Raw genomic sequence first — 26,661 nt, forward strand, 5'->3', positions numbered from 1 at the left:
TTGATGCTCATATATTATTTATTCCTTTTAAATATTTTCCTCTTATAATATACATTTCTATCTTAAATAATACAAATGCGCTGTGCTAGATCTATTATTTCAAAGAATGCCCAGTACTTCCATGCTGCACTGAAATATATATATTTGTATAGACACGCTCGCCCACATACACACAAACAGCCATTCATCAAAGGAGCAGAGAGCTTGGAATTCATGGTCAGTTTTGTATACAGAGGAATGAACGTAATCCTCTCCTTCTCTCCTTATTTTGGTACACAACATGTATCTGCCATCCAGAACATTCTGCTAGCGAAGTATACATTTCAAAAATACATCATTTTCACACAAACAGCAACCGTTAAGGAGTCTACTCAACCACACCGCCAACCAAAGCAAAATGAGCTCTGCTTAAATGTTCCGCGAAACCGCTATGGCATTAAAACGTCTAAACTGGCATATCTGACGCTAGGCTGATGACATTTACTGCGATAAATCAGAGAGAGAGAGAAAAAAAAACAGAACGGAAGATCAGGACGAGATTGTTTCACTTTAGTTTTTTATATATTTTGGTCAACACTAATGAAGTTGGGCATATATATATATATATATATATATATATATATATATATAGGCTATGCAAAGGGAGTATAACTACTGAACAACAAAAATCATATCTCATCTTCATCACAATGACAAAATTACTTCCTGACTGATTAATATTCACTCAGATCTCAATAACATGAAAGGAATGGATTCAAGAGTATCTAAACCCAAAGACAAACTGTCTTGATGTAAAAAAAAAAAAAAAAACAACAAAAAAACAAACAGGTCTACTTATCCATCGAAGTTTCACCTTTTTTGAGACCCAGTGAGAGTACTATATTACTCCAACTCTTCCATCTCATATAAAGTCCTCAAAAAGAAAGTCCTAAACAGGGAAGTGTGAAGGTCAGCATAGTGCGATCAGATAATCTTATCGATGCTTTTTAGCACGGATAACAACGTGGTGCAAAACAAGCAGGCCAAAAACGTGAAGAGGTTTGAGGAAAAACAAAACCAATCACCCACCCAGTATTTCTTCACATAGCAGACTTAACTATTTAAAGGCACAAACAGACCATATAAAACAGCTTTCTCATATCGTAATTCGCGATCTTGTAACAAAACTACCATGTAGGACGAGAAGCAAAGGGCACATGTTGAAAGCAGGCCTGTGCGCGCGAGATAAAGTTTTGTCCATTCACATTTGTAACCGACAGTTAGCGAGTTCTCTCGTATCTCTTTGTACACGTACAACAAATACACAGTATTTTCCTGCATTTGAGATCAGTAGCAGGTGACATTTTGAACTGAGTCAGACTGCTGACTCGGTGAATGATAAGTTTTAGTGCAAACTAATGGAGTCGCGAAGGTGGATGTTAAGGAGTGGCGTGATAACCTTTGGTTTGCTGGGAAGGCAGAAAACGGGGGAAACCTCGGTGTTGGATATAAGGCAAGTCAGGATGGGCGACGGGAGGACGAAAGCTCGTTACTCATTGGTCGATCAACAGAATGTTAAGTTAACCAAATGCATTCTGGGATATTTGGTCCGCCATGATAAGTCTGTGATCCCCCACACCCTGTTACAATGACTGAATGAATGATTGGCCGTTGCGTTGTGGATCAAACCGATTGGTGCTGCCTAAAAGACGGAGCTTGTGTTCAATTTATCTAAAAATAAATATTTTTAGCCTTCAATCTACAGATTAGGGTGCGTTTACTTCCAACGAGAGAGCATTAGAACTCTATTCCATAATTCAAGGTCATTCTTAATGTACCTGCATTAATTTCCTCGCCTTTTTACACTCATTCAGCAAATATAAAAAGATAACTGCAAAAATAAATACTCAAATTCATGGCGTGAAAAATCACATTTTGGCGATCAGTACCTTCGAACTCAAGGTAGTTGTGCTCAGAATGCCGTTCTACAAAGTCACAAGGGATAACAGCTGAAACTGAAGTGCTACGCCGAGAGCATTTATCCTAAAGGGAAAACAGAAACTAACAACTCCCTAAAGACTTGTGGCCGTCCAGTTGATAGGGCTTTGATTGTGTCACAACGTTTTGGATTCTGGTTTCAGTGTATGGCTCCATTCAGACCTACTGCAGGTTTTTCAGCAGACGGCCGTAGCGGAAGTCGTAAACGTGGCGGCAGACGAACACTAAGTCGGGGTCGATGTCGTTGGGCACGCAACGATGAGCTGGAATTACATAGCTGGAAGGAGGGACCAGGAGCTACGTCTGGGAAAGCCCTCCTCACGACACTTCACCAAGGCACAAAATCTGAAACCATTCGAAAGCATTCGAATTACACAAAGGATGCGAGGCGATGATACATTTGACACTTGCAACGAGCCAATAAATTTGATCGCTCACCTACAGTACTGTGCTAATGTCAACACATAGCACTTATCCTCGATACATGCCACACTGTTTTCATCCTGATGCCGAGATGCGAAAATCTCATTCTGGAAAAAAAAAATTCACACCCCATCAATATTTTAGATTCAACTTAAGCGAATCCGTGCTGTAAATGTATAAAATGAATATTGCAACAAATACACAGAGGGGGGAAAAAAAAGCTATTTTTTTAAATCTCAGCATTACATCACATATTGATGTGGGAAGACGTAGGGATGTTAAAATGCCCATTTATGAATTATAGTTCAAAGCGTGCATAACATGTTTGAGAGAGCTGGGAGTCATTTGTTTGTCCAGTGTCCCTTATTTCAGTGGTTTAGTGAACACAGGAAACTTGTGCTGCCTACTTCCTCTATGAAACTCATAATCAAAGGAAGTCAAATGTTGACATTGCTAGTCCCTGGAGGACCACATTTCTGTGCCATGAACAATCCTGGACTCACCTCACAGTGCATGCTGGGATTGCGACCCCCCTGAGTGTGTTCTGGGCGGTAGTACCAAAACAAGCTCATCATCAGCTCCCCTGAAAGTAGGAAAAGTATTGTGAGCTCTTCCGCGGCTTTCAGTGATGTGTTAGAGAAAGCACTGTTCGGAAAAAGGTTTTACCTGACTCAGGGTCTTCCCAGAAGGCAGAGACTTTGGCCACGTAAGGCAAGGACTTCTTCCTGGGACCTGAGCGCAGTAGCACTGTGTCTCTGACCCTGATCACCTCTCCATCTCTCTGCACTCCTTCATAGCACCTGCGCAGGGATGTGGAGTCCTCACCCTTAAATGAAAGAGACAAATACACAGTTACACACCACGTTATTATACACCATTATACACTTGTGGATCATGTCAGGTATTTGAAAAACTACTCATTTTAAAACATCAAACTAGGTGAAACCAGATTAATTGAAAGGTGTGAGCCAGAGAGGCACTTTAAAAGCAGTTTGATGTACATTTTAAAGAAGCACAGTGAACTGTCAACATGCTAATTAAAGCACTGCTACAAAAATGATTTAAAAAAAGTATTTCAACTGAGTGCAGAAAAAATGTCTACGCTACCATTGAAGTTTGAGAATAAATTTTCTTAATATTTTTTGAAGTCTCTTATATACTGCATTTCTTATCTTAGGCTGTGTTTATTTGAACAAAAATACAGTGAAAACAGTAATGCTGTGAAATATTATCATTTTTATTTGAATATAATTGTAATTTATTCCTGATATGTAGTTTATTATTGTGATTGAAAATTATTCTTCAGTTCACATGATCCTTAGGTAATCTTTGTTAATAGTTTAGCACCAAATCAGAATATTACAGTGATTTTCACTATTCCCAGTGCTGAAAACTAAAATAAATACCAGAGCTGCTCCATATTTTTGTGGCAACCATGAAAACATTTTAATGGAAATTTTATGTAACATAATAAACACATTAACTTAATGAATTCTTAATTAAATTCTTTTGAAAAACACAATGTGGATTTTTATATACGGAAATCTATATATCCATAGACAAACACGCACACAGACAAATACCGTGATTACATGGCAGAGTCTTTCATCACAAGGACTTTTTCTTCTCTATTAGACAAGGCTCGGACTAGTATCCAAGTCCCTAAAGAGCAGCCCATAGACCTAGTAAAGCCATGAGTCAGCAGTGTGGCCAGCTACACAGACTGCCTTCTGAATCCTAAAGTGTTGTGTATAAACATTTCATAAACTCTCAATTTAATACAGATGCCCTAGTTGATAAAAATGCTAAAATGGAGAAATAGAAAAGCAGCATGATGCATTTTTGGTTTGATTATTGCCTGTTTAAAAAAAAATGAGCTTGAAAGCACCTCACTGAAATTGAATAATAATAATAATAATAATAATAATAATAATGCAATTTCCAATAAATGCAATTCACAGTTTTTACTATTGACACTGCACAAGTGTTGTTATAAGGAAAATGCCTAGGGCATACAAGTCTTGTGTCTTCAAATATCCCAGGACAGGGCAACTCAAATACGTACCACGATGAACACTTCCTTTTCTGTTGCCACACCAACAGGCAGCCAGCCGTTTGTTGCCCGGCGACGGCTGATCTTCGACTGCTTGGCAGTGCTGCTGCCATGGCCCGCTCCCAGCTGGCCATCCTTAATGTGGGGGCAAACAGCAGAGTCCCGCACCCCAGAACGAGAGCCACTGGGTGGTTTGGCTCTCTGAGGGCATTCCCGTCCGACTCTAATCTGCACCTGGGGTCGACCGGCATCAGGAAGAGGCGTCTGCAGGTGGGGCACTGACTGGGTGGGTGGAGGCACACTGGATATGGGGCAGATGGACAGAGGCAGGGCAGAAGGCATCGCGATGGATGAGCTGTGGTCATCCAGAGGGTAAGAGTAGTCTTCTACAGGAGAAGAGGAAGCAAAAATCATTGGTTCATAAAATGCTCAACATGCATTTATGTTCATAAACAAACACCATATTGCATGTAATACAACACAGCAGACTAATGCAGCCATAAATGAGTCAGTGTGCCAGATGCTGCGTGGTCAGATGCGAAGCTAAGAGCCTGTAACCACAATTATATACAACCTTGAGGGGATTGGATTTTATGACAGGAACTACATATCAATTTAGAAATGTGGAAACAGTGAGACACTTGATTATTAATACATAATTGAACTTATAACGTAACAGTGACAATGCATTATCGGTCTAACAACATCCAATTGCTTTGATCTAAGGGTGCTGAATGTTTGTGCATGCATCTGAAAACACACATGACTAAAAATTTCAGGGTGGATGAGCCAATCTTGGGAAACCTTCTGTCAATTGCCTATGCGGTTCCCAAAGTGATGAGGAAATTTGAGGTGTGAGCCTGTACATGCAATACATTCTGCATGAGACGGGATAAGAATTGCACATGTTATGGTCCACATTAGCCCAGAAATTAAATATCTACCATTATGTACTCACTTCGTGTTGTTTCAATGCTGTACTGCATCCTAATGTGTAACACAAAAAGTATCCCGTTCACACCTTTTTCACGTAAAGTGACAAGTTCACTGTGACCACAATTTTAAAATGCACTATAAAAGCAAGAAATAGTCTATACAGTATTGGTCATGCACTAAATTAGTCTTTATCATCTGTTGTTGTGTGGAAAATGTTATGAAGATTCTCTGTGTGTTCGGAATATGCATTTGCCATGACATAAGGCCGAGTTAAATAATTACTTTTCATGTGGAGAATACATCTTTGGGCAAACTATTTCTTTAAACTGCCTAAATGTGTGGATACACTGTGGGAAATGCAACTTTGCAATTACAACAAATTGAAAGTGCATATTAGGGAACTGTCAAATTAGGAGAAAAAAAAACAAAACAATGTTTTTCAAATTGAAAAAAACAACAACATTAAATTTCCATTTTAAGTTTTATAGTTCATAATCCCACCTAAAAATATACTCATCCAATACGTAGCTGAGCATTTGGGATTACATCACTTGCTCATCAACAAACAGAGAATGGGTGACATGAGAATTTGGAACGACACGAGGGTGTGTAATTAATGATAGGATTTACATTTTTGGTTAAATTAACCCTTTAAACTTCTGTAATGCTAAATTTTCCAATCTTGGGTGGCCCGAGGGTGGGGACATTTTCATTTCTGAGTGAACTACTCTTCTCTAAATTAAATTGTAAGTCTTCTATCTATTAAACTGGAAATCTGGTGAGGCTGCTGGGTTTCATTTTTAAGTCATTTAATGCGGTTCAGTCTAATATGCGAGTTCAAATCTATACAGGGTTGGAGGTCGGAGAGTGAAGGCAATGAGTGACTTATCTGAAATCATTTCAATGAGCTTTTTTTAATAACCGTGTTACTGCCCACTGCATGATAGCTGCTTAACCTGTTGTTTGTTTTAACCTGAAGCAGGCAGGTCTTGCTCAGGGATGCAGGACCGATACAGATCTATCAGTGCTATCACGTTACCCATCCCCTGAGTTTTGACATCAATGATGCAGATTGTGTACCTGAGAGCATCTTTTAAAGTATACAGCATTGCACTTTCAAAAATTGCACAATTTGAACATTCGTTTAATAGCAAACCAAATACAGCGGCTATAAAGTACTGCTAAAAATGCTCCTGCTTTGCTTGTTTATCTTGTCACTGTAAAGTCATGCTGTACCTAAAGAGAAACCCGCAGAGAGTCAGATTACTGTCTCATTAACGGAGATTACGGTGAGTGAAAAATTACATTGTATAACTCAGCCGTGTGGTTAAAAACCAACAAGGGAGCATGTCTGCAGAGGTCCCTGCCTGCGCCGAGGTTCACAAGCGGCTGCGGGACCACAGCTGCCGCCTCACAATGAACAGACAGTTCAAGTCTCCTGCCAACAAAAATAACCAGCACCCTCCCCACCTGTGGCAATTACTCACATTCGAACCAGCAGCAAGCAGACTGCAGGGAACATGCAGCCACAATGACGTGACTGAGGAAGGGAATTTCATTTCATTTGACTCCTATTCAAGTCCTTGATGTGACCTCGATGGGGTTTCTCTTGACATCCCTTAAAGTGACTGTATTTGTTGTGTACACCTTTAGATCAATCATTTTATAGACCGTGCGAGCTCATTCACAAGACGTCTGCTGCTGAGACTGGGTCAGGGTTGAGGACACAAATATGGTGTCGAATGATGAATGTGGAAATCAATCCTTGCACGTCAGAAAAACATTTACTCTACAATTTAGTCATTCATTATTTTACATACAGATGTCATTTTGAAAACAAGTCTTCAGAATATATAACTTAATATTTATAACAGTCCACAAAACAGTTACGATATTGTTATTATTTAAACAGTGGGAATGTGGCCTTCAAAAACCTGAGAGTTTTGAGTCGATTTTCATAAAAGACCAACTATAAAAATACATTTGTCACAAATTTCACAAATATCTGCAGAGTAGCAAAAAATAAATATATATATATTTTATTCTCTATGTAGGTGGACTCCTCACACTAACTCTAGAACGATCGATACTTTCCAAATATATTTATTGAAAAATCCTGTTTTTAGGTCATCATACTGCAATAGAAAAACTAAATATTTTGGTGCTCAAGAAACATTTCTTATTAGCAGTGCTGAAAACAGTTGCATTCTTTTAATGAACAGAAAATTCAAACGAACCATATTTATTTGAAATAGAAATGTTTGAAACAATGTAAAAGTCTTCACTGTTACTTTTGATCAAATTTGTAAATCTTTAATGAATAAAAGTATTAATTAAAAGTATTAATCCGGCTGACTGTAAACTTAAGTGTATGCACAAAAATTTTAGATCAGTTTCGTGAAGTTGTTTTAAATATCTAAACCATAATTGTTTTTTTCCCTTACAGTTACTGTTTTCAAACCTACAGTTATTTCAGTCCTACATTTATCCTTCAGTAACACAAGAATATTTTAGTTAATCTCATTACGCTTCCTTTCTGTCTGTTTGGTGCACATGTGCATGCTTGCTTTAAAAAGTCCTTAAAGCTTGATGGCATCTTACTAGCTTATTTTCTTCCACAGTTTTATCAGACATAGCCCTACTTAAACATTAAATGTGACACAGCACTCTCTCCAAACACAATCACAAGAACAGGCATCAGAGTTAACAGCAAGCAATCTCTCAAGCTTCCCGCTAAAGCTGCAGTTACGGAGCTAATTTGACAAAACAAGAGATCATTTAAACTTTCATTTCATTTTCCATCCTACCTGTTTCCATTTTGTGCATGCAGCCGGAGCATCCAGCGTTGTACGAGCAGCCCCTGCTAGCGATGGGTTGCGTGGGTCTGTAGGCATAGCTGCTGAGCCTGCAGGCCTCTCCGTAACAGGTTCCCACAGAGTTACAGTACGCCGGATGAGGGATCCCCGTAGGGTGGGACACCGAAGAGGGCAGCAGTTTGGGTCTCTGGACCCCGCTAGCGCACATCGTCAGCGGGGGTACGGACGAGGCCGTGTGGCTCCCTGGATTTGAGCTCACGGGAAGCGTCGGGGTCCCGTGATGAGCGATGTGGACGTAGTACCCGGGGTAACAGGGATAAGGATGGGCACCGATGGGCATTGCCGGATGCGTCAGGGTGTGAGGAGAAGGAATAAATCCCTTCAGAGAATGTTCATCAGTTTCCGGGAAGGTTTTCTGGCCGAGGAACAGGGCTAGTCTATGGCAGTACTCCACTGATCTCTCCTGGGAACAGCAGTAATATGATTTCACATCAGTCTCTGTTTTCTCTTCCTTCACAGGCTTGAGGGGATAGCCGAGCATGGATCTGCACTGATATCCGGGGTTAATAAAGCCATGGCTTCCTGTGCTCCCGTCCCACAACGCCTCAGTGTGGAGGGCTTGCTTTTCGCAGAGGCTGCAGCATTGCTGCGATACTTTTAACTTCGACTGACAGGCCAAGTTGTGCTGCTGTTTGCGCGATTTCACCTGCGGCTGCTTCCCTCGCACTGCTCCACCGCTCGGTTTGCCGTCTGTTTTACCCCTGCGCTTCACTCCCGAGGACGCGCTGGTCAGCTTGAGAAGGGCGGCCGCATTTAAACCCGCCAGACGTTTGGGAGCAGGACTGTTTAAAGTCTGCAAATCGATAGCGTCGGACTCCGTCTTTGCTTTTTTTGGGTTCCGACATTGTTCGGTCTCTCCGGTGCAAGTGCGCTTCCGGTTGTCTTGGCCTTTTTTGGAACAATCATTGTCTTTTGTTGCGTCTTTAGAGAGAGAAGTGTCCCCTTTTGTCTGCTGCTGCTTCTTTGAGGGTTTTGATGTCTGCTGGGGGTCCTCTCTGTCCAACAGCAGACTGTTAACGGCTTCTGCGTTCAGCGAGGCCAGCCGCCTTTGGCGAGGTTCAAGGATGAATTCTGTGTATAAGGCAGATTTATCAGCTTTCACTTTGCGTTTCGGTTCAGGCGCTGACCGGCAAGTCTTACAGGCTTTCTTGCGGCACTTGCAGATTTTTGCCTTCCCCTGCATTTCCTTCACCTGGGCCTTCATGCCGTTCCTACACGTTTCGCTCTCGTCCAAGCGTGTCAATACGACACAGCAGTTAAGCGCGCTTACTTCACCCAATCCATGCCGCCCCCTGAGAGGGTACAGCTTCCGGTCTCTCTCAGCGGCCTTTCCTTTTATCTCCTTACCTTTTCCTCTTTGGGTAGAACATCTTTTAGCCTTCTTTTCTGGCCAAGTTCTGTCCATAGTTGTCTGACAGCTCACCTGGTACGCAGATTCACTCTTATATCCACATAAAGAGTTCCTCTGCCGTGCATGGGTCATCACACTTTGCCATGCAAAACCTATAAAGGAAATATAAAGCACTGTTAATTTGTAATTTCAAAGCTGTAACCGCTGTGATTAAATATATTATGTGTACAAAAGCCATTACGACTTTCATAACCTCTACTAATTAATATTAATGCGACCAGCTATGTGAACTAATGTTGAAAAATCAGCACAAATGTGGCCTTATGTGCCACCTTAATCAGGTTGCTGGTCTGGCAAGAGTTTATAGAATTTTAATTGGACGGGGACAAAAGTGGTCGCTAAACTGCGAAGGTGCAATAAACATCCTTTTTTAATGAGCATATGCTGTTTTGGTCTTTGGGAACAAAAATCTTTCAACTTGAATACATAAAACGCCCGTGTGTAACATTTCTGAGATTGAACCCAAATCATTTCTTTAACAAATACTGGCATCATGGGCGCAAGAACTGATTACATTCATCTCTAATAGACCTGGAAGACTGCCATAATTAGCCTATGTTCATTTTTTAAATGAATGATGATGTAATTGCTAAAACATATACAGAGAGACCACAAACACATAATATTATGACGCTGCGTGTTAGTGCGATTGATGTAAAAGTACTACAATTTATGAAACTAAGGTCAGCTATTTCTATTCACACTCACGACATTCTGTGTAATTTAAAGTCCAAAAATTTGCATTGGCACAATTCACCCTCGTGTCGTTTATTCTGGAAAATAAAAAAGGTCCTGTTTCATGTGCCATTTTACAATGACTGAAACTCCCAAAGACTTTTAAACAAGACGCAGAGTAAATAATGACAGCTACAGTTAAACAGAGACACTTGATTGGTAAAAATAACAAGTTTGAGTGCCTCTAGTTTCTTAAGTGCCATTTAAATTGCTGTTCTCCAGATAAAACGTATTTGATTTACAGTTTTTATGGAATATTTTCCCTTTCAAACTTGCGGATGAGAAACGAATGCAGTATTCAAGGACATTTATCAATATCTCCTTCATGGTGCCATTCTGGAGATTCAACATGTCCAACATGTTTCTCCAAGAACTATTGATTAAATAAAACGCAAGTCAGGGGTCAAACACATACGGAGACATACGACAGTAATTGGCCTCCATATGAAACATTACACTAACTGACACAAAACACTGCTCTGACCTATCGACAAGTTCCTCTTCCTTTAAAAAGAACAAAAGTCCTTGAGGCTTTCCAGCTTACACTGACGTTTGACCTAGTAGCTATTATTAATCAAAGACATTTGTTTTTTTTTTTTTTTGATGCATCACTGTAATTTCAAATTGGATTTTGCGTTTTATGTTCTGTATTATTAGTATCACTGTGCTCCACTATGAAAGACAGAAAAGCTTTGAAAAAGTATGAATGCTACAGGCTTGCTTGGATTGTGTGAATAGATTCATTTATTCATGTGCTCGGTTATTAAGTTTGACAGCTGCTGTATTTGAAACTCCATCTGTCAAATAAAAGAGGTCATCATAACCATCAGTCAACCTCAGACGCATACAGCGCTCTCCTTTACAACGCACAGAGCAAGTTCAGCACCCGTGAAAGAAATACTTTCATGCACATTCCTAAAACCAAACAGTAAAATATGGACACAAAAAGTCATCTACCATAATTGACAACTGTAGCATTCTCCCATTTCAGCAACAATCCTCTTCAGCTGTCCTACTGCTCTCTACCATTTAAAATCATTCAGCCATGCCAGATAAAGAGAGGAATCATTCTGCGGTTCAGCTAACCACAAAAGTGACTATTTTAAAATATTTCGCCAAATAGATTGACCCTTGTACTAAAATAACCAAGCATCAAAGATTGCAGTAGTGATTGATATTTCTTATATTATTTACGATTACTGTAGTTTAAAACATGCATTTAAAAAAAAATTTATTTACCAAGGATCCACATTAACCCATTAATAAAACTTCCCATAAAAGAAATTGTTTGTTGAAGCCTATTACTTCTCCTCGATTGCTCGTATAAACACCATTGCTGCAAATGAATCCTACAGCGCGGGTTCACAAATGTGAAAAGCTTTAAATAAACTTTCAAAGTGGCACTAAAAACTAAACCAACAGTCCGTAATTCTGCGAATGTCACAAGTTATTGATCTGGAGGGATGTGGGGCTCATAAAATAATAGACTAACTGCTGGTCATGTCCAATTGAGTGACACAACACAAACTCTCCAATGAAAGGTAGCTGGAGGATGAACTGTTGGCACGATATTGTGGAAAATTAGAGGTTGGCTTTCTAGTTTCAGGAAGGGTGAAGGGAAATGGACCGCTGCCCATAATTTACCACCATTCCGGGTGTTTTTTCGGGTTGAGGTCTCAGCCCATGACTTTCTGGCAAATAACCGGATAGCCATCTGGCGTTTCGGGCGTAAAAACGAAAACGTTAGGGAAAACGCGTCCAGTCTGCGCTTTAAAAGACGGTAATGCGGTTTAACGCGATAGCTGGCGTTTAGAGACGAAAGAAGTTGCTTTTCCTTCGCGCAATTTGGAATCTGACCCTCACTCACTGTACACAAATAGATGTTGCTCTTTTTTCCTCCTACACTGCAGATATGGAGAACGGGAAGGTGTGGACTGAAAGAAAAGAGCTGAAAAAAGAAAGGAGGAAACGCATCTGAGTGAAATGTACAGCGCGATTAAAGTAATCCGGGATAAAGGCGGCAAGCGCGTGCTGGAGGTGTATGATGATGAGAGGAGCTTGCATGGCTCATAGGGCGTATCACACACACACACACACACACACACACACTAAAAAAAACAGCGCTGTTCGCCTCACATCCTACGGTTTCTGCCACCGCATACCCCCCAGTTGCGAAACCGAACCAGCACGGCCAACTCAAGCCCGAGCAATTAACGCCAGCGCCGAAAACGACACTAAACGACCGACCGTGAGAATCAAACGCCGAAGCGGAAAGCGCTCGCTCGGTCCCTGCCGAAATTTCCGAGCCTCGCGATGGTATCCTGAGCACGATGAAAGAACAGTTTCGCAAGTCCAACTAAAAAGCGCCCCTCGAACCGAATCCGCACGGCAGCGATTGCGGATCACGTCTTGTTTCGGGGCTATTTCCACCACCGAGAGCGAGCGCGACACGGCGAGCGCCGGAGAAAAGCGCATAACCAAGATAAAACAGATTAGTAATCCTTCATTTACCTCGTCATCCACTCACTCCGCTGTCTTCCCGATCAAACGATCGCATTCCGCGAGCGACGAGGGTCCTGTTGTTGAGCTATTACAATAATATCGATGTTCAACAGTGAAATGAAACGAGGGGAGCACGCACAGCTGACAAGACACGTTTAATCGGTGACCTACTTCCGAAGTAGCGTGCTGCTCGAGATAATATTCATGCGCTGCGTTCGTGAAAGCCGCTGCTGCGCTGGGACGAGGTCTCGTCGGCATCACTCAGGTCGAGTGATGAAAAATGCAAAAAAATGACAAGCGTCGGATGAGGTTTAGATCCCGCCGTTCCGTGAAACTCGCTGTTGGTCAGGAGCTCGATCGCATGCGGCGAGCAAGTGCCTTGGATCAACAGCTATTACATAATGGACTGCCTTGGACTATCTGATCGTCAGCAATGCTCAGAAACTAGATAATGAAATAATTGCCAGGGGATAAAAGTTCGCATGAGCTTATCCGAGCTGCCTAGGCGCGGGGTTTTAGTTTTAAAAGACGTAAAATCGCTCCCGCGTAGTCGTGTCGAGCACCCGGTCCTTTCAGGAACAAGCCCTGGCTCTTATTCAAATCAGATTCAAACAACTGCTTGGTTTTGATTGGTCTCGTCGCCAAAAGCTTGTCGACCTTAGGTCTGTTTCTTCGGTGCATCCGAAAACACGTACCTTAGGGTAATATGAACATTCAGAAACGAAACACAAAGAAAAAGAAGTGCAAGTCATCTTACTGTGGGATTTAAAGGCACTATTTCAACTGAATAGTGATTTAGCGTCCTATAGTATCAATGTTACAGAGTTAGGAGTTCTTAAACTCTTACCCTCACTCAATTAAACATGCTTCTTATTCGCAAACTACATTTATAATCACAGCTATGGATCTCCGTTTTTGGGGTTTTTTTTTACTTTAAAAAGGTGTTGCTTATACAACCGAAAATATAGTACGTTTGGTGATTTTAAGGAAAGCTTCCACAGTTTGTTTAGGTCTGTGCAAAAAGGCTAAAACTAGTTATACAAATAATATTTTGTTATTGAACAAACTTTCCTTTGTGCAATATAGGAACAGGGTGACTATCATTTAGTGAAACACACTGCCACTCTTTAGCACAATGGTAACCATAAAACGAATTAAAAAAACACTATTAAAGTATTTTTTTTATTTAAACTCAGATGTTTTCGTGTATAAATATCTTAAAACAATGTGTAACTGGTGGATGCTGTTAAAAAACTGCTATTGCATTATGCTGGTGTGCATTTGCTTTGTTTTAAAGTGATAAATTAGCGAGTCACTATCGGGGATAGAGGATAATAGTTGATTATCGAGAGCGCACTGCACATCGAAAGGAAGTATATCGAGCTTTACAGCTGCAGCATCTCCTTGTTAAAACCAAGTACTAGTTTTATGCACAGCAAGGGTGACACAGAAGTGCTTCGGAGATGTATTTCCACAGATAGTTCTGAGATGGTATCAGTGCATTCACACAGCAATCGCAGCAGTAATTCATACTAGCAGTGTGTCAAAGCAGGCCTAATTTAGTCTGGCATTTATCAGGCATTGCCTCTTTACACTGAGCAGGCATAGAGCAGCCTTAACTCGGCTGTGACACCTTTAAGACAGCCAAAAGTGTGACTGGGATGAAGATATTACGTCTTGGAGAGAATAAAGCACACCTAGCTACATACCAAGCGGATGCACTTAAGAGCGCTTTGAGTAATCTATGATGATATGAAAGGGAACACTATTGCAACAGACATAAGACAACAAAAGCTTCAAGGTCCTTCAAAGGTTAATCTCTGAGAAAAATGCCTACATTTTTTAACATGTAAAAATCAATGGATTTTACGCTATTCGGAAATGCAAACTATTTAATTTAGGGAAAAATGAATGGAATTTGCATACTTAGACCAATAAGCTCAACAGATCAAATGGATAAGCGCTTACAAATCTTCACAAAACTTGCTGGAGGCCAGATCTTAACACACACAAAGAAACATTAACTAGGATCTAACGCTCAAAGATTCTTCCTCTGAGGCAGCAGGGTCTCAGATAAGAGTATCAAACAGAAATGTTTAATGAATGATCCCTAAAATGACTGCCATCCTGTTGATTGCAGTTTTAATCAAGGCGCCTTTAAAGCACATTGTGTGTGGCAGGATGGCAAACACAGCCTAAGCTGTGGCATAAATCTCAGCAATAAAGTGGGTGGAAATATAAAACCCTTCTATCAAGCATCTGAGTCCATTAGTATCTTGAGCCGAAAAAAGCTTTAGAAAATGAAACAGTGATTTTCTGCTTTATGAACCAATCATGATAAAAGCAAAGCGAATGTCTGTTGTCATCTCAAATTTCCATTTGACTTTTAAAACGGTGGAACTCTCTAACGGAAAAAAAAACGAATGAACAGAGGTAACAATTAACACTTGCAAGCAAAGTTCATTATCACGGCATAAACCTCAAAGTAAAGATGTTTTTTTTCCAGTGGTTCAGCTTGGCCTTCTCATCATTGTCTTAAGCTATTTCAAACATGTTTACATGCTGTTTTAATGAGGAAAAAAAAACATTTGAAATTGGCTATTTACCTCACATAAATCAGTCTAATTTACCATATGTTTACCGTCTTTGATTGATCAGACGGTTCAGCAGAGGACTACGATTAAAGATTGCTTTTCCGCGTGTCAATGCCAACAAGAGGTACATTACTCATTTGAATTTCCCTATGGAGATCGATAACTTTCAGCCTATTAGAAAAAAAAACCTTTAAAAAATAATTAGTTTGAGTACACTTTTACATGCAGAAGTGTAAAGTACTGAAGTAGCTGTGATTCGTCACTAAATGTAGTTCATCCAAAAATGAAAATTTGCTGAAAAAATAACTTGTAGGTTGAATTAACAAACAAATTCATCATTAAGATGAAAATAATTTCTCCAGTGGAAAAAAGTACTTCTCTCTGAATTTGTGAAGTGAAAATATATAGTGAAATATTAAGCACAGTTTCAATAAAAAACAAATGTGAACAAATATGTCTTTAGATTTTGATGTAGGGGAGTGATTTTTTTTATTGGAGGAGGCATTATTATTGGATTTTAGCCTGTTAAAACACCTTAATGAAGATTTTATTTCTTACAAACATACTGCTTTTCATGTCAAAACACATTAATTGTGTGGATTACCTGTGAATTACTATGATGTTTTTTTCAGCTGTTATGACTCAAATACACCATATCAGCTTACCCATTCACTTCAGAAGATTCACTGGTGAACAAATAAATAATTGCTCAATTTCTCAAGATCTGTTCTGATGAAGAACAAACTCATTTACGTCTTAGATGTCTTGAGTCAGCTATTGCTTTATGCATTATCGGCCTTCCCTTGTGCATGATGAACGTTTTGCAGATATGTCTAGATAAAAAAAAAAGAAAACTGACCAACATTATTATCCTTGTTTTTAAATAATAGGACGTACGCATCAGTTGTTATGAGAACTAGGCAACAAATTGCTCAAAAGAGCCAGAAAATGAAAAGCTTTATCAGTTCAGGTGGTCTCGAGCTCGCTGGTGCCATGGGTTCATTTGCACGCTGGCATTTGAAAAGCAGAGAATTCACAGAGAAGAGGCTGAAAAAGCGTTAATGTTAACCGACTGCGTCATCGCACCGAGAGTGCAGCGGCGCGGTCTGATACTGACACTAACACATTGTCCAAGAGTTCACTGTCCACTGCGAGACCTTCTGCCAGTTTAGTGACTCAGAGTAATCACTTTACTCCATTTCAGTGCGCTAAAGTGAAGCTTTCAGATAAAGCGTCTGCTAAAATTGCTCCTCTCTGACAGCTCCCCATTAAATGCGAGATTTGTAACTATATGTATAATCGCTATATGCTGTATAGTGGTGCTCAAAGAATAAATTGAACTGTCGTGAACTGTCAGGCGTACGAGATTCCAGAACAAAACGCATTTATTTCCACTTAAATAGTGTTTTTATGAATGATTTATAGGCCATTTTTACGCGGGCCCTAAAATAAATATATTTCCAAAAAACACGTATGATTTGATAAGAGAAATGTTTATCAAAATGCAAAAAAGGTTCACTTTTCCATTAGAGACTGACCAATAAAGCCCAAACCAATTCTGCTAATAACAACAACAATTGCTACAGACAAGAAGAAAAGCAAAGCTTTCAAGCTACCTGGTTACGGTGGCTGAATCTCCCGTTGATGACAAAAGCCTTTTGCAAAGACAATTCCATTTTGCTTTGTTTACTGTTTAGCTAATTATCGTCATCGCTGTTCATTACTGCAGATTTCAAACTGATGTTTAATCAACAAACCAATAAAACGACAAAGCGTCTCTCCAACATACTTGTGTTCTAAAACACTGTGAGCTTTTTCTTTACTTTAATGCTGTAGTTGTTCTTCAGTCGAAGCGCTTGAAGATATACAAGATGCGCTCAGGGGTTGTTTTGGAAAACGAGATTTACGTTGACATTTATCACTTTGAGAACACCCTAACAACAAGCTTCTTAATGTGACATCTGTGGATGTGAATTAGCATGAAGGAAAACTGAACAAAGGGAGCACAAATAGAGGAAACGGCTTCATGAGACAACGGCTTGATGTAAAGTTCAATAATACTGAATATAATCAAATCTTTACATTAATATATAATCAGGCTCAAATGAGAAAAGCTGAAGACGGGTCCTAATAAAGGGATGCCATCTAGCTCTCCAACTACCCTTCTTCATTACTGATGTGAAAAAGAATCAAGCTTTCAAACTAGTTTGGCTCTCCATATTAAAAACATCCCGCTGATGCCAAATTTCAAAAAGCATAGTCATATTTTACAGTAAAAACTTACTGTAGCTAATATATTTACTACATTTTATATCTTTAAAAACTTGATCAAAATAGTTACATTTAATATTTTATGGTACAATGTAGTTTCAAGCAAATTATGAATTACCGTTTAATTTAAAATGAAAATCAGTAATGTAAGTGTTTTGTGTTATTTAGTTAAGGTTTATCACACTATTTTAGTGTCACATGTATTAATTACCCTGAGGGATGTAAAATATGTGATGATTCAAATCGGTTTACATGTTTAATAAAAAGCAATACAGTTGTGGGTACAGCCATTTTTATGCAGTCCCACAGTTTTCTGGGGCTCAAATGTAATTATACAAATACATATGATCATATATATATATATATATATATATATATATATAATTCATTTTTATATTTTGTTAAGAATATTTTGCAGGTAATGACTGCCTTGTGTACATCACCAGAGACTGGGTTTTCTCCTTTGTGATGCTTTGCCAGGCCTTTACTGCAGCTGACTTCACTTATTGTTTGTTTGCATGTCTTTCCGCCTTTACTTTTGTCTTCATCAAGCAATATGCATGCTCATTGAAGAATAATCCACTTTTTACATTCAAAATCTCCTGGACTGTGTTTGCTGTATGTTTTGGGTCATCGCTCAGTCAACTTTGCTGCATTTGACCGAATCTTGGCAGAGAGTATATTCCTATACACTGTACCTCAGAACTCTTCCGGTTTTATCGTCAGGTCATCAGTAATCACCAGTAATCCAGTACCACTGGAAGCCATGCACGCTAATGCCATCACACTGCTCCACCATGTTTCACAAACACTGTTGTATGGTTTGAATCATGAGCCTTCTCCGTACTTTTTTCTTCCCGTCATTCTGGTATAGGCTGATCTTAATTTCAACCATCCAATGCTTTTCCAGAAATGGTCTGGCTTTTTTTTTTTTTTTTTTTTGATGTTTTTGTACCATGTGGTGAACCCTATTTGCTCTCGTAAAGTCTTCTCTTGATTTATAGGCTTTGACAATGACACACCACACCAGACTTCTTCTCTTGGCTGGATGTTGTGTCTTTACTATGAAGAGGATCCTCTGATCATCCACCACTCCATGGACGTCCAGGACTTTTTATGTTGCTGAGCTCACAAGTGCATTCTTTTTTCAGAGAATATACCAAACTGTCGATTTGCCCAATCTTAATATTCCTGCTATCTCTCTGATGGATTTGTTTTGTTTCTGAAGACAATTTTCCGTTACAGTTGCATGGAGAGCTCCTTTGAATGCATGATTCAGAGCAACAGCTTCCAAATGCAAATGGCACGCTTAGTTTCAACTCCAGACCTTTTACCTGTTTAACTAATGTAAAAATAAATAAATAGCCCGCGCCTGTTCAAGAAACAGCTTTTGAACCAACTGTCCAATTACTTGTGGACCCTCAAAAAAGGGGGAGGCACATATTAAAGAGCTTTAATTCCTTAACCTTTTCTTCAGTTTTGATGTGAATGGCCTCAAATGAAAGCTCAGTATGCACTTTAGGGGGTAAACGGGCGCACAATTCACTTTTACATGTTGTTTGGAGGTAAATGCGTGTTGGCAGTGTGTGTACACAACAACCCTATAATGATAAAATTCCACCCAGTGTTTGTTTTTAAATCCTGATGAATCCAAACCCCAGAATGACGTTGTTCTGAACAGGCCCCACAGAGAGGGCTGGAGTGATTCTATTGCAACAAAACGGCTTGCTGTAAACAGAGCTGTTTTTAACGAGGTAAATAGACTGTTGTTTTACACTACCACTGAGTAATGTGAACTAAAGTGTGTTATAAAGACCCTAAAGGATCATATCAACTCGTGGACCCCTTAAAAAAAATCTAATAGTAAAAAAACAACAACATGAGAAAATCATATAGTGAAATCAGTATCTTGAATCATATGGTGAGTTGAGTGAATCATTACATCCCTACCCTGATGGTATACAAGCATTGTACCACTTTATTATGGTGGTTATAACTACATTTTAATTAGTGCTTTCAATTTTTCAATAGAGTTTATCACAGTCATGGACTGTGATGAATCATGATTAATCGCAAATTTAAAAATACTAAGATTTGCCTGTAAATTTGTTGAAATATTTCATCACGGTTTTTATCTAGTTATTATCAGCCTTTACACTGGCAATAAAGAAAAATGCATTATAAGGAAGAACTGCACCTGTTCTGCAGCTGCATTGGAGCTAACGTTGGCATCATGCTAATGTACAGAAGAAAATGTATGAGATTAATAGTACACTTTTAGGCAAAACGCCATCGAGTGTTTGGAAGAACTTCCTTTTGCGATCACGTGTGGATTTTAGTCATTACTGTTGTTAAAATGCTATTTAGAGCCTTTTTGTTCCGCTGTACAAATTATGAAAATATCAAAATCTCAAGAAAATCCCATTCAAACCATATACTATTGTAATAATGTGTTTATTATCTTATAATGGTTGTCGTCGTGTTTATTTCTGCTGTGTAAAAGCCTTAACATGTAAGCTCTGGCTAAACTGAATGTTATGACCTCCATTCTTAAGCTGCCAGGTATACATTCAGAGTATAATGCACATTAGTAAAAGGATCTATTTTCATTTTTTTGTCTATATACACATTGGTTGGCCATGGTACATTATAAAATGTAACCCAAAACACCACAAAATGTTTCCCGCTACATTTACAACTAAGTTTTCAAAATAGCCCAACTGTGTGGAAAACCGTGAGCGCATGGCAACACTACTGTACCCTTCTCACACAATGATAAAAATAATGATAGATATGATGATTCATTTGCGTAAAAAAAATATTAACACCTTAAACTTTTTAGATTAATCGCATATGTTAATGGGTTAACGTTAAAAGTTCTAATTTTAATACATAAGTAGATTTTGACTTGAAAATGATTTATGGCTACAAATAAAAACAAAATATCTTGCAATGCTTGAAACATTGTCACCATAATGTGTATTGTGATTTTCTGACCATTGATGCAATTTTTATAGGATCTTTTTAAATGAACTTTTTGTAAGATCTAGTAAAAGCATATTTAAAAAAACGATTTCAGTATTTCAAGTTGAAAAGTTTTTCAGTGTTGTTCTTAAAATTACAGCACATTCAATGTGATTTTAAACCTGTATGACTTCTTTTAACATAAAAGAAGATTTGAACAATTTCTCAGTATTTTTTGTTCATTCAGTGGAAGTGAATGATAACCATAACAGTTTAGTAACATTCTTCCTACTTTCTATGTTGTCTATGTTCTATGTATGTCAAAGTCCTACAAGTTTAAAACGACATGAGGGTTAGTAAATGAAGATCATTTTTTTATTTTTGGGTGAACTTTCCCGTCAAGGAAACCCATTGAAAAAATTAATTCAAGTTAGTTTGATTTAAAGTTGCTGTCAAGTTGAACACAAATGGTTGTGTGCAGCTATACCCTATAGTCTGAAAAGAGTGTTGAAGATCTTTCAAAACATCTAAAGAGAGAGCAAAGTGATTGTGGATGTACACAGCATGTTAATTTGTTTGCTGGTGTTAGTTCAGACTCTCAGATGACAGTTTGTTGCCACTGAACTGACAGAACACAGGAAGTCAAACTCTCGTTAGTTGTTAAAGAGTCTGTCTTCAAAGGCATGAAAGATGCAGGGCAAAGTGCCCAGGAAAGCGCAAGGGATGTTTTTTCCCCCTCATACACTCGTATGACAAATCTTGTTAAGATTACAGTGAAAGAATCGACTGCTTTAGATGCTTTCAGCATTCTGAGAGAAAAATCAACAATACTTCGACTGGGTTTCCAGCTGTGTAACAAGCAGCACAAACAACAGAGGCTCAATCTTGTGTTCTCGCACGCTGGGTGTTGCCATCTGTGATTCTGAAGACCATGTGCTCCACGAGCTTCGGGGGAAAGCCTGAGGTCTGGCCCGAAAGATTTTAAGAGCGGCTCATGAACAGGCTGTAGCATAAACATTTTAGGAGCGATAATAGACCGGCTTCGGGTCCTTCGCGTTGACCACAGCTGCAAACCCGCAAACAGCTGAATCTGGTTTCGGTGGCCACTCTTACCCCCCCCCCGTTCTCTCCCCCGAACACACCAGTAAATTTCACAGCTGTGACTCTGGCACGGGCCCAGGTCGCGTCTGATGGGTTTAAGATTAGCCACATGAAACGACTCTTCACCGTCAAGCATATGCGCGAGCTGGAAATCTCAGGGACACGTGTCCTCAAGGTAATAAAGAACATTCCACAGTGTCTTCATTCGAATAGAAATGCTGTAATCAAAGTAGTTTTGATGCAGCCTGAAGAATGTCTTGCCTCTGGGGTTTTCTGGGATGAAAAGAAGGGACATGTGAGTCTGTAACTCACGTCACCCCCATCTCACCCTAAATTATCTTAATAAAAATGACACATTTGTTTCATATAGTGTCACCAGTGAGATACTGCATCTCTATAGGCTTCCAAGAACAGCTTTCGGTGCATTGTCGTCAAGGGAAAACAATAATTAGTCATCGCTGATTAGTCAGCTGACATTTGGTACACATTTTGGTACATGCAATAATTCAAAGCACTGTTTGGAAACGAACCCTTAAATATGCATGAGGAAGGAGATGATTCAGATATTTAAAACGGAGCATGATGAACTGGTTCGTCCGGACAGATTATAGTTTTTCAAATGGAAAAATAAACTTTTTAAATTGGAAAAGATGGAAAGACTATCAGCAGAAAGACTGGGATTTCGTGGACAATGTGCGCAACATACAACATACGTTTGAGGTATTAAAACTATTAAAGTTCTATAGTGGTTTTAAATACGTTAAAAAATAACAAGAATTTCATCAAAACAGTATAACGTACAGTATAACAAATGAATATTTGAGATTTACTGAAGAAAAAAAATCTCAATGTAAAAACAGGAGAAATGACACACAAATTTCAATTTACACTATCAAAACTATAATAATACCAACAAATACAGTGTACTGTATTTGCTTGGTTCAAATTCTGTCTTTGTCCTTTAGTCCCACTGGAAGACGTTTATATTAGTGCTGGCAGATCAGCAGCAATGCGACTTTATTAAATCAATAGAGGCTATTATTTTATATCTTGTTTGTATCAACAAAAGAATCAATGCTCTAAAGATAAACCAGCGCATACCCTGTATCTCCACTTGTAATGCATGTCAATACAGTGAAGCCATTGTGCAGCCATTACAACGTTGTCTTTTTAAATCCAATTCTCCATGTCAAATTTTTAGATTTGATGTGCAACGAGTGGAGATGAGGCGGCCCTGTTATACTCCATGTTTTACAAATTTGGCAAAAGGGGTTATGGACCATTAATCTAAAAGTCAATTTGCTGCACATAAGCTGCCGTCTGTAATGGGATATCACTGATGATCTGCTCAGTGAAAAATCCTAATCATGCATACATGTTTGATGGATTTCTTTTTCCCAAGAGGTGATAATTCATGTTAAACATCAGCTGAATTGATTCAGTAAGAGACTGAGCTGCACTAAGCGCATTTGACAAGGAAAATAAGATGAGCACAAAAGAAAACTATTTCTATATCTGAAAAAACCGCTTGGTATTTAATTATGATACATGTGCATCTATCCGTTTCTGTCCACACTGCATGCTTAAACTAGATTAGTTTAATGGTCAGAAATTAATCTTCGAAAATTGGAATAACCGACTAACGCTGTTAAATGTAACTTTAGCAAATCTCAGAACGATTATCCATTTTTATACTCTGCATTTATATTGTTTTATACATTTGCAACACATAAAATGATTGATCTTTCAACATTATTCATACATAAATGAACAGAATTTAAATATCAGCCATTTATGCTTTAATATTAGTGCTTCCCTACTAATACTTTTGACAGTTTATTAACTTCCATGTGTGTAAAACACGTGTTATGTGTTTTTTTCCACCTGCATCATATATTTAAGTCATTATTTGTGAAAACATTCCATCCAGCTGTTTATGAGACTCTCATATAAACCTGTTAAACTAAGCGACGAATATAATTTACATTAAATACCTAAAAAAATGTTTTGCAGTAAAAAATGTTTTGCAGTTTTTTTTTTTTTTTTTTTTTACTTTTTATGCATTTTATGGTCAAGAAACATAGCTTCCTATATACAAAACCAACTATTTACAAGGAAGGTAATACTCTTGAGAACCACAATAAATATAATGGACCCCGAAGCCGTAAACAGAGAATAAAACCCCTTTTAATTTTTAGTCATAGTTCTTGTTTCTTTTCCTTCAGCTTCAAGCTTTCCATCTACGCAATACCATAATTACTGTCACTTTATATTCAGCAGACCTGTGTGCTATTTATATCCTCCCTTGATAGTAGCATTTAGACCGTAGGTTATATTTTACCTTGTCGGTTTAGTCAAAACATTTCACCTTTAGCTGACTGTTTTGGATGGTTAGTAGGAAATGTTTTGGAGAACAGCGCCTTGTAAGTGTGGATTTTCAACTTTACTTTTATGAAGGCATTCAGGTCAAACAAAACCAATGAAATGTAAAAACTGTTCAGCATGTAGTCATTATTTTAGAGCTCGGTACTTAAAAAGAGCGGCCAAAAGGAATGTGAATTAAACCACACTGAACATCGGACTACATAACCCAACATCATTCAGAAATCCTATAATTGGATCAAAAAATGGGACGATGGAACATACGCTTGCTCCTCGAACACGGCAACGTTCTGCATAATAATGGCAATCCGATAGCTGATTAAACCGACCAGCTGAAAATGAAAACACGAGAAACGTTGCAAACCAAAAAAAAGTGGCCTAATATATATTTTCATGCATGTGCAAAGTTCTCATGCATGTTTGCATTTAGTTGTCAGAAATAAATCACCTGAGGCCGACTCAGCTGTTAGCGACAGCATATAAAACTGCGATACGTACAATGAACGCCTTTTTAAAGAACATATCAACATTCTGTGAGTCATCAGCCTAAATGAAAAGAGTAATGACAGTCAACCTTATGAGAACACGCTGTGAATAAAGAAGCAAAACCAAAATGCATTGAAAAGATTACTGCACTCTTGATTAAAATAAATGCATAAAAATAAAGATCATTCTATCTCTAGTCGGGTTAATAAACAAAAGTTTTAAGCATGGTCGCATCCCACAGTAGAGTAATCGCCTATGAAACATGGTCTTACAGTACACTTTTAAAACATGTTGTTCAAACAGATACGTGAATCTTTTGTTAGGTTACATTCAATAAAAGAAATAGCCTTAGTTCGCACAACTAAAGGTTTTTATGATCCAATAAAACGCAGCATAGCCTGCAAGACTCAATTGAAGGACAAGTAACGCGTAACAACATCATTTTTCCAAACTTCGCTTCTTTAAAAATGAGCCATTCGAGTAGAAGTCCGACAAGGAGAAGAGAGCGAACATGCCAGTTCCAGTGTTTTCGCAAGTGAGCGACCAGTAAAGACTACAACCCGTGATTGCGTTACTAACAAACAAAAGATCAGACAAACAACTCATCACCCGCGGCGCGAGCGACGCGACGCGACGGACTCGAACGCTCTCGTTAGCGCCAAAGCCGAATTAGTTGATTTTCACGGGAGCCTTCCAGTTTTGACGCGTCCCGTCGGAATGTGATGCGCACGGGATAACGACCCTGTCATCACGGATAACGAAACCAAACGATGAATTAGACTTCTCATTTAAAAACACTCGTGACTACTTCGGCGTGGCGGGCTTGAATTGGACCCGAGCGAACGTCGGAGAACAGCGCGATAAAAAAAACATATCGACTTAAGCCTCAAACTTAAGTCTTTTAAACGTAGCGTGCGGATTCTCCTACCTCGAGCGGCGTCGTATTCAAAAGGCAGAGTTTATTGGTTTCCACGCGCTGCTGGTCCGGCGTCGTTTCGCTCTCGGATGCATGAGGAGCTCACCGTACTGTCATCCCGAGGAGAACACCTGGAATAGAGCAGACTCATGCAGAACTGACACAAACACTTTTGCCATGGAGTTTACGTAACACCACCATCCGCTGTCAGTGTCGTGTCACAAAACCCCGAACGCTGCCTACGCAGACTGCACGGTTAGGTATCACGGTTAACCGAGCTTGCAACGCGCCTTTGGTTTTCGAAAACGCGTCGCGCGCACCTATAACGCTCGAAAAACGCGGGTTAGGAACTCGTCTGTGATGTCTGTTGTGCTGTCTAGGTAGGCAGCTGACTAGGATTTGTGACATGGCCAGTGTGTTGACGTATGGCATGCTGTGACAACATGGAGCTTCTTAAAGGGCTATGGGCGCGTGTAAAATATTAAAGCCCATTATTAAAATAGTGGCCCCGAAAACCATTTTGAGCTCATGGAAATGTTCGTTTCACCGCATGAAGCACTGAACGCCCAACACATGAACTCGGCAAGGGAATGATGCTAGAGCTTTTCTCAGCACTGACTTTGTTTACAGTATAATGGCTTTAGTGAATTCATGAAGTCAGTTCCCTTTAACATCACACAGGTGTAGTTCATCACATTGACTCACTAGAGTTCATGGACACGCTGTACATCTGACTAATAGACAGTATCAGAATACAGTGTCAAACCTCATCGTCTTTTCTCATGTTTGAGCCTAGTTCGTATTGAATTGATCATTTTTTGAATTCAATACCACCTTCAAAATTTTTATTTTTTTTTTTAAATTAGACACTTTTTTTATGTTGTCACAAATGATCAATGCCTGTTCAGTGATCTGTGTACTCTCCAAACGTTTATCTGTAACTCAACTAATCTACTATTCTCTAAAAATCTGGTTAATAAATATTAAGCATAAGATGAAAAAGTAAAGTTCTTTCCTACAACTGGGGATAGAAT

The 26,661-nt window shown here is 39.1% G+C and overlaps 1 protein-coding gene across 1 annotated transcript; it reads right to left on the bottom strand.

The window, feature by feature from the left end:
* On the bottom strand, positions 1–26,052 carry bahd1 (bromo adjacent homology domain containing 1). Its single transcript, XM_043262653.1, is given in 8 exon segments — positions 1–2,270; positions 2,273–2,322; positions 2,416–2,507; positions 2,904–2,983; positions 3,067–3,226; positions 4,466–4,839; positions 8,197–9,768; positions 25,640–26,052. Coding segments are annotated over 7 exon segments (2,439 nt in total). The 5' UTR covers positions 9,749–9,768; positions 25,640–26,052; the 3' UTR covers positions 1–2,139.
* Between the last annotated feature and the right edge of the window lie 609 nt (positions 26,053–26,661).

The sequence above is a fragment of the Puntigrus tetrazona genome, chromosome 17, assembly GCF_018831695.1.
Source record: "Puntigrus tetrazona isolate hp1 chromosome 17, ASM1883169v1, whole genome shotgun sequence".
NCBI lineage: Eukaryota > Metazoa > Chordata > Actinopteri > Cypriniformes > Cyprinidae > Puntigrus > Puntigrus tetrazona.